Source organism: Centruroides sculpturatus, unplaced genomic scaffold (assembly GCF_000671375.1).
Source record: "Centruroides sculpturatus isolate CEXI.00-Female unplaced genomic scaffold, Cexi_2.0 scaffold766, whole genome shotgun sequence".
In the NCBI taxonomy this organism is placed as follows: domain Eukaryota; kingdom Metazoa; phylum Arthropoda; class Arachnida; order Scorpiones; family Buthidae; genus Centruroides; species Centruroides sculpturatus.
Window position 1 is genome coordinate 342,097 of NW_019384954.1, and position 9,019 is coordinate 351,115.

The 9,019-nt window shown below is 29.4% G+C and overlaps 1 protein-coding gene across 1 annotated transcript in view; it reads right to left on the bottom strand.

Annotated features, from left to right (window-relative positions):
• Positions 1 to 8,397, bottom strand: part of LOC111632344 (N-alpha-acetyltransferase 35, NatC auxiliary subunit-like) — a 39,266-nt gene extending 30,869 nt beyond the window's left edge. The window contains exons 1-3 of the mRNA XM_023376753.1: positions 8,209 to 8,397; positions 3,936 to 3,969; positions 420 to 534 (exon numbers count right to left, since the gene is read on the bottom strand). Coding sequence (XP_023232521.1) covers positions 420 to 534; positions 3,936 to 3,937 — 117 coding nt within the window. The 5' untranslated portion in view covers positions 3,938 to 3,969; positions 8,209 to 8,397. The remainder of the gene's footprint in view (positions 1 to 419; positions 535 to 3,935; positions 3,970 to 8,208) is intronic.
• Positions 8,398 to 9,019: the final 622 nt, after the last annotated feature.

Consider the following 9,019-nt stretch of genomic DNA (forward strand, 5'->3'; position numbering starts at 1 on the left):
TTTATATTCTTGTGCATAACTAGTATAGGGTGTCCAAAAAGTTACTGTGTAGTGAAAAATGTTTAAGTAAAGTTTTAATAAAAGTGCAATTTTATTTATGATATTGTGGTTTCTCCTACAGCAAATGCTGGAAATGTCTTCCAGAAGCCTGAAAATCTGGGGAGATCAGGATAAGTAGCAAGCCAAATTCTAAGGGAGATTATGCAATCAGCAAAAAAATCTTGCAAAAGCTAGAACGTCTGAGTAAACAGTATCATCGTCTACTGCAAAGTGGAAATGCAGGAAACATAATTTACAGGTCTCTTATGCAATGCCTTACATATAACTTTAATGTCATTACAAATTTCTCACTGCACAGTAACTTTTCTGACACCTTGTATATTACTTAACAAATAAATATCCATATTATAAAACTTTACCTTAACTGCTTGATCAAAATTCATTACTTTTTTGCTACCACGATTACACATCATTCCAGCATCCATTTTAGGATCCATCATTTCAATTGCTGACATTGCTTCAAACAATCCAAACCTAAATATGTATAAATGAAAATTAAAGATTAATAAAATCATGAAAATTCATCCATTTCTAGTATATAAAATAAATTTTTAATAGCATATTTCATTATGTTATATTATTAAAATGTTGTGTAATGTGAAAATGTTAGTAACAAANAAGATAATACACAACCACACACTGCTGTGGCCACTCAAGCAGTGCTTCAGAAATTTGGCTGGGACATTTTTGACCATCCACAATATCCCAACCTGTAAAAATATTTATAACAATGTCTGAAATTTTATCAATTTAATACACCTAAGTACTCAATGAAGACTAAACGTAGTTGAAAACAAAAAATCGCATTTAAAATAGTACAGTGGAAGCCATTCTTCAGGTTAAGCCTTAATCCTCTCCCTCTCCCCTGCAGGGAAATTTTGAAAAATCCCTTCTTAGTGCGCGTTTTTATGACGTATCCTAACTGTGTACAAAATTTCACCTCTTTAGGTTCAGTGGTTTGTTCTGGGTGATGATGAATCAATCATTCAGTCAGTCAGTCAGGACAAGTAATTTTATATATTTAGATAGAAACTTTAATTCACAAATCTTAGAAAAACTTTAAACAAAAATATTTAGACTAGCACAAGTTTTGTCTGTATTTATATTTTTAAATTTCAATTATTAATATTAAACACATTGACTGCCNAGCGTCCTCTGGTGTTATTGCCACTGTCATCATATCACATTTTAAGTAAAAAAACAATAAAATAACACCAGAGGATGCTTTATCTGATTTTACATTTTTTTGCAGAGGCAGTAGCCTCATAAGGAAGGTTGTCTCCGTAACTTTGTGAATTGTTTAAGAACTGCTGATGGTGTGAATGGTAAAAAGAAAGACAAAAACAAGGTTTTACTTTTGTTAAAGTTGTATTTATATTTTTATGTACTTATTAAATACATGATATTTTTGTTTTTTTTTTATATATGTAGATGTACAAAATAATTGATACTATTTAAAAAAAATTGATACTATTAGTAAAAAAGTCTGTTACACAAGTTTGTTAGCAACAAACAATAAATTCTAGATGATAGTCCCAAAAGTGTCTCATTTAATAAATGCTATATTAGAGGCAGTCAAATGAAAATGAGACAGATGGGAAAAAAGTAAGTAAACTGTTTATTATTTCAAAAGTAATTGCCATAACCGTTAATACATTTATCCCACTGTGAAACAAGATGGTCAATGCCTTCATAGAAAAATGTTTGTGGTTGCCTACGGAACCATGATTGTACCCAGGCGAGCACCTTTTCATCCGAAGCAAATTGACGGCCACAAATGTCTTTCTTCAGGGCTCCAAAAATATGGAAATCACATGGGGAGTAATCAGGAATGTATGGAGGATGTGTATGGACTAAGCTGCAGAAGTTTCGCTAGGAACTTCTGCAGCATAGTCAAAACGACTTTGGTAACATGTGGGTGGGCATTATCCTGCAACAGAATGATGCTGTCTGTCAACATTCCTGGGTGTTTGGATTTGATGGCATGTTTCAATTTTTGCAAAGTTTCTATGTACTGCTGTGCGTTAATTGTGGTGCCGTGTTCCAGAAAGTCAACAAGCAGCAGACCTCCATAGTGATGTTGGACATACACACGACTTGCCGATCTCACTTCGAGCACATATAACAGACAAATGGCACAGCGGTGAATATTCACGCTATTCCTTCCTGATTCCCAATAGTTCCTCCCTGCATTACCAACTTCCATGTCACACTTGTTATATAGTCTGTCTCGTTTTCATTTGACTGCTCCTAATAGTTTCTAGAAATCCCTTTAAAAGCTTGATTTTTCTGGCTTCCCTTAATATAGGGGGAGCAGGATATTTGTCCTTGACAGGATTTATTTCCCCTTTTTTTCCACCGCTTATTTCTTGTACCTGGTTTATAATTTACTTCCACAATATCATTATCTTCAGATAAGTGTTGCAGACAGCTAAGTCATTGCAAACATTGTCAAAAATCTCCAAATGACACTTTTCATTATTCATTCTCATAATGAGATTGACCCATTTTTCAATATAGTTGACAGATTTTGGTAGAAATTCTGATTTGTTCAAAGTAAAGCAACATCTTTCTTACAATAAGTTTTTTATATCGTAATTAAAAATTATGAATGATTCCCTGATCTAAACATTGAATCTAAAAGCTGTATTTAGTGATAAAAGTTGAAATGTTATAGCATTCAGAGTGGAAATCATCAACTCTGCATTGCAATTGTCAATAAAAAGAATAATTTTGTGTTTTTAACAATCATGCAAACGTCTAACTTTTTCAGGCTGGTAGAGAAAGATCTGATGTTATCCATTATTTCTTATTTGCTGCATAATGCATAGTTAACATCCTGGCATTGCAGAAATATCAAATCTTTAAAGATTTCCAATTAATAACGAGGGCAGTTTTTCACTACCTGTCATGTTTGTTTCCAAAAGAAGAGTTACATGTTTGACGCTGGAATAAGTAAGAAAGGTGTTCTGTGTGCATGACAGTGTCAATTGTAAACAGTTCCAGTATATTAATTAATTAAGTTACAAGTTCTTTGCACTTTTTTCCTCTGTGACATGAATCACTTTTGATACCATTGTTTTATCTGAAATTTAAAAAATAAGCCCATTTTCTTGTATGTATTGAAAGCATCAACCAGGATAAAATCTTAAATAATTGTCAGTCCTATATGCTATATGCTAACCTCATAATTCTAACTTTTAGCATATAGTATTGTAGGACTATATGCTAAACGTTAGAATTATAGGAGAAATCCATATACAAAAATATGATAAATATTCAAACACAAAACTAAGATTGTGTTAAAATGCTCCAAAATATTGAAAAAAAATTTCTGTGAATCAGAAAATTTTATTTTTGTGTTGTATCATATCATGACACAAATACATGTCACTGGTATATCAAAAAACAAAATACTCGACACTATTGTGACAACAGAAAATATATGTTAAACATTTAACAACAGATGAAGAGAAAAGAAAAAATGTGCATACAAATAATTTACCAAAACCAAAAGTATTGCATAATGTCTTGAAAAATAAAGTGCCAGTTCATATAAACAAAGTAGCTGAAATTGTTAAGCAATACTAGAAGCATTCAATATAGGAAAAGACATCTTAACCAAATTTTAAAATATTTATGTTTTGTGAATGTAAAATTTCCTTATAAATTTTGAATAATTGTTTTTAATTAATTTATCAATGAACAATTTTCACAAGTCACTGTAAAAAGTTTATTTAATGTATAACTGCAAAAAACATGCAACTGAGAAACATAGAAATGGGGTTTGACTGTATTTTATTACAAAATTTATATTAATTAATTTTACATTAAATTATTATTTTCTTTTAATATTAAAATAAAAATTAACTTACATTTCATCATGTAAAAGTTCACCCAGTTTTAATTCTGTAACAAAATATATAATAATAAATGAAAGATAAAAATTTCATAAGTATTTCTCTGCATTTACTTTAAAACCTGTTTTATTATTTTGGAAATACATAAACTTTGACTGTAATAAAAATATAACAGTCACCACATCATTTATTACATTTTGATTTGTAAAATTTTTATTTCAATTTTTTTGGCAAATGCTACCAATATATAAGGTTAAAATTGTTTGTGAAATTACATAGTTGATTCTAAAGATCTATTTCCACTTGTTAGAACAATTATCTTACTTTAATATCTTGAACTTATTAAACTTGAATATGTTTCATAGAATTTATAAACAAAACTGTTTTCTCATTGCCAATTATTCTTAATAATTAAAAATAAAAAAAGGATGCAGAGACTATTTCACTGCATTTTCAGTGTTCAGTAAGAAAACAATCAGTGTTAAACTAGGGAGTTAGCAGCACAGTCTAATGGCATCAATCTTAATTAGAGAATTAAAACAACTTACTTTTAAATTTTGATTATTATAAACAGGATAGTGACGAAATCTTTCTCCTGTCAACATGTCAATTATTTCAAAAACAAATAGTATGCATTGGCAAAAGGTCCATAATGATAGCACTAAGTCAAGTATGTGCTAAATGATAAGTTTTAACATTGCTCTCCTCTTAGGTCATAAAGAATGAGATTTACTTATATTCATTATTAATTAGCTATCTAGCTTAGTTTCAGCCTATCTCCATACCTGGTGGAAATAGAGTATTAATGACAATTAAGAAGTCGTAGAAAATGACAAAATATATAATTTCAGCCTTCCTTCTATTTTAAACACCAATGGAACCCTAGAAGGGATAAAAAAATTGCTCCTGTGTGCACCATTGCATAACAACAATGCATTATACGAGGAACTGAATGCAACATTTAATTAATCATAAATAAGATCAAATAATCCAACTGAATGGAAAATACAAAAAAAAAATTAAATAAATGAAAAAACCACTAATATTTACCATATTTTATTTTATACACTCAAAATGATCCCATCTATAACAGTGCATGTCTATAACCTTTTACTCTATATACCTGTACAGTACAGAGCTCTGTATAATTAACATGTAATAATTATGCACAAGCAACTAGTTACAGACATTTAGGTAAGTAAAGTCAACGAAATGTATACAGTAGTTTTTGATATTTTCTATTCACGTAGATCCTTTGATCCTTTCAACAGCACTGAAAATGTTATATTCAGTTTCTCTTTCTCCTGCATTGTATTCTTGTTATATAGTGGTGGACTTTTGGACACAGATGGGCATTTTTACCACCTGTTCCAGGTTCTATTTGATATTTCAGAATGAAAATAAAAAAACTGAAATTACAAATTTTGCAATTCTCTACAACTTTGTAATTGACATAGGTGTCTTATTTCCATTCTCAGCAGCCTAATGAGAGGGAGATGAATAGTGACTGCATTTAGAGTATGCTTGATTCTAATATATTAAAAAAAATCCATAGTGATTGCATTTTGCTTTTGAAATATTGGCTGGAAAGCACTTTTGTCACTTCCTTGTATATTTTTTTGTGTGGTATTTTGTAAAATATGATTTCTATTATATCATTACAGGATAACCATCTTTTGGACTCCTGGATTGACTTCCATCAGGTATCTGTAATCACTGCTTGGTATAGCATAGATGTAGGGTCGTTTTTCATCTGATGTAATGATATAATAGTAGTCATTATTTCAGATAGAAAACAACACTACATGTTAATCCAGGTCAATCCAGGAGTCCAAAAGATGGTTATCCTCTAATGATATAATAATAGTCAAGGCAGTCCATGAATATAGTATAAAATATGATTTCTTTAAACATTAAATTTAACAATTTTGAATAATTATAATAAAGAATTTTTCATTAATGTAATAAACAATATATTTCAGAAATAAAGCAATCAAAAATTTTAAATTCTATTCCATTATTTGTACTGTCGAACAGAACTTATTAATAAGGGCCAGATTTATGAGCATATAAAATCTCAATATTTGCATATATGCATGCACAATATATGCACTGCTATATGTACAGTATATTAAAATGCCTGAAAAATGCATTATGAATGTTAAAAGTGCCGGCAATTCACATTAAAATTGTAGGTTGAAATGCACACACATTTTTGTCTGCAAGCAATTCTCACTAACCTTTATTACATCATACTTTACATTTGGAAGGGGATAAACATGTGACAATACGTGACACAAGGAATTTAGAAATTATGATGTCACAAAACATGTGTTAGAATAATGTTTCACGTAGGAAGTGTGCAATTTTATAACTTTCTATTATGTAATCAATCATTACTAAATTTATTTCTATATACACAATATTTTATAAGATGTTTGAAGATTACTGAGTTAACCTAGTTTCCCCTCATTCTACAGTTACATCACTAATATTATGATTATTATTTAATATTATTCTTTTTAAGAAAATTTATTATTGAGCTGTAATTTGAAAAAAACTGTAGACGTATAAATTCCCACTGTCACCCATCTGGCCTTTCTTGATCATGAGAATGGAGTTTGATATATGAAAGTTGATACCAGATATGGAAAGCTTAGGGGCAGGAGACCCTGATTAACTATATAAAAACTTCCAATTTGCACCAAAAGTCCCATTATTTCAATTCAAAAATTTCCCCTAAAAGGTGTTAGATGTCCAGGAGCTGTATTCTGGTCACTTATCTCTTGTCTCTTCTTTCAAGGATGAATGACGTCAAACAAGAGATGAATTTCGTCTCTCAGAGACAGTGGCAATTCTGGTCACTTTTAACAATCTTGTCTTTGTTGATGACATTACAATTCTACTAGGTTGATTATACATGTTCGGGTTATCTGCGCGCAGCACGGTATAGAATTTTAACCAATGAAATTGTAAAATGTTCGAAAATGCAGAGTACATAATTATAGATCATGTGGCAAGGAAAGCATGTGTTCAAATAAAGCATGTAATTTTGAAAAACTTATGTTTTTTGTTTTATAACATTTTTACAGATTGTAATATCAATTTGTCTCTTAAGAAATAAAAATTTTAATAACCTAAGTTACAAAAGCATGCATCCTTAGATATTTTTTGAAATATCATCTAATTTCTCCTTAACTATCTAAGTAAGATTAACATCATAGTCAATAGTTCAGTAATTAATGTAGGATAATTTAAAAAAAAAAAAAAATGGAATCAGCGGAGTTTCCAAATAGTCATTGGAAAAAAATCAGAAGCTCTCAAAATATACTTTCCTGAGATAGAGAATGTTTTCTAATACGATTGTACAGCACGAGTAGTATCCAGTTGTCCATATTGGATAAAACAAAATTGAGGCAAAAGACGAAAGACAGGTCGAAAGACAACTATCCACTTGTCTCTGAGAAATGAGAGAATCTTTGAGAGAAAATTTGTCCAGAATCACATTTGGAGAGACACAATGATCTCTCGAGATGTAAACAAATAATTACCCAATCAGCGACCGGCTTGTGAGAGATGAGAGATGATGACCAGAATAAGGATCCAGCATGATTCTATTGTTAAAGGAAAAGCATAATGTACAGGGGCAAGCCACTACTAATTTGAAGTGGAGAGCATATATTTTAAATTAAATTAATTAAAAATATGACTAAAAATTGCAGCCTGGCATTTTAACGATGCCACAATAAGTAATTGTTAGTACAATGTTTATAGATCACTAATTATGTACAAAGCATATTTCTGAAATAAATTGTGCATTAGATAAAGTAAATGAAAAATTTTTGTAATTTAAATTATTAATAAATAAAAATGTTTTGTAGTTAATTTTTGTAATTTAAATTACAAAAATTACAAAAAAATTTTTTAATACATGCAACTAATTTCAGAATTTTGCAGAATGGATCCTCAGAAGTTCAACAACAACAAAACTGAGTAAACAGAACAAAATATTAACAACATATCATTAAAATTATATTCTATTTTTAAAAACTGAGTCTGACAAAACATTTTTCATCTTTTTGTCACGCATAGGATTTTTGGAAATGTAAAATTAGACAACATAATGTTAATATGTTGTCTTCTTCATATTAAATATTGCTTATTTCTGAGGACACAGCTGAAAACTATAAAAATATTTAATTTTAGTACATATTTCTGTAAATAGTTTTCATATAATAGATTTTAAAATATTAATTTATTCAAAATATTCATATAAGATTTAACATACCTTCAGTGGCTTTAAAAAATTCATCTGTAATGTCAACCCAATCATATGTCACATTTGAAGGCAGATTTGATGAAAGTGTATCAACACATTCTGAACTTCTGTTTTCATAAAAAAATAATTATATTAATTATAAAATCATGTTAATTTAAAGATTTTGTACTAAAAATGTTTTTTCGATATGATTAAAACTATATGTTAACCAAAATACTTAAAAATATATTTTATAAACTATATTTGTCAATTCAATTATCACAAACACTTATTTGTTAGAATAATTTGTTAATGATTCTTTCATAACTTCTTTCATTTATCAATAAACTAGCTTTTACTCGTGACTTTGCACGTGTAGATTTTGCAAGCAAACCACATTTATATTCAGTATTTCAACAACCATAGTAATTGTTATATAACACCTACCACTGAGAATGATGAATTGCTGAGAATCAAACAAACTATTTTCAATTTCATCAATTTTCTGGAACGTTTACAATTGTTCTATAGTCGAACCAATGCAACAACAAATTCGAATTTAAAATGGTTTGAACATTTGGTTAAAAAATTGAAATATATAAAAATATTTATAACAATGTCTGAAATGTTATCAATTTAATACACCTAAGTACTCAATGAAGACTAAACGTAGTTGAAAACAAAAAATCGCATGTAAAATAGTACAGTAGAAACCGTAGAAAGTATCCGTAGAGGATTAAGGCTTAACCATTCTTCAGGTTAAGCCTTAATCCTCTCCCTCTCCCCTGCAGGGAAATTTTGAAAAATCCCTTCTTAGTGCGCGTTTTTATGACGTATCCTA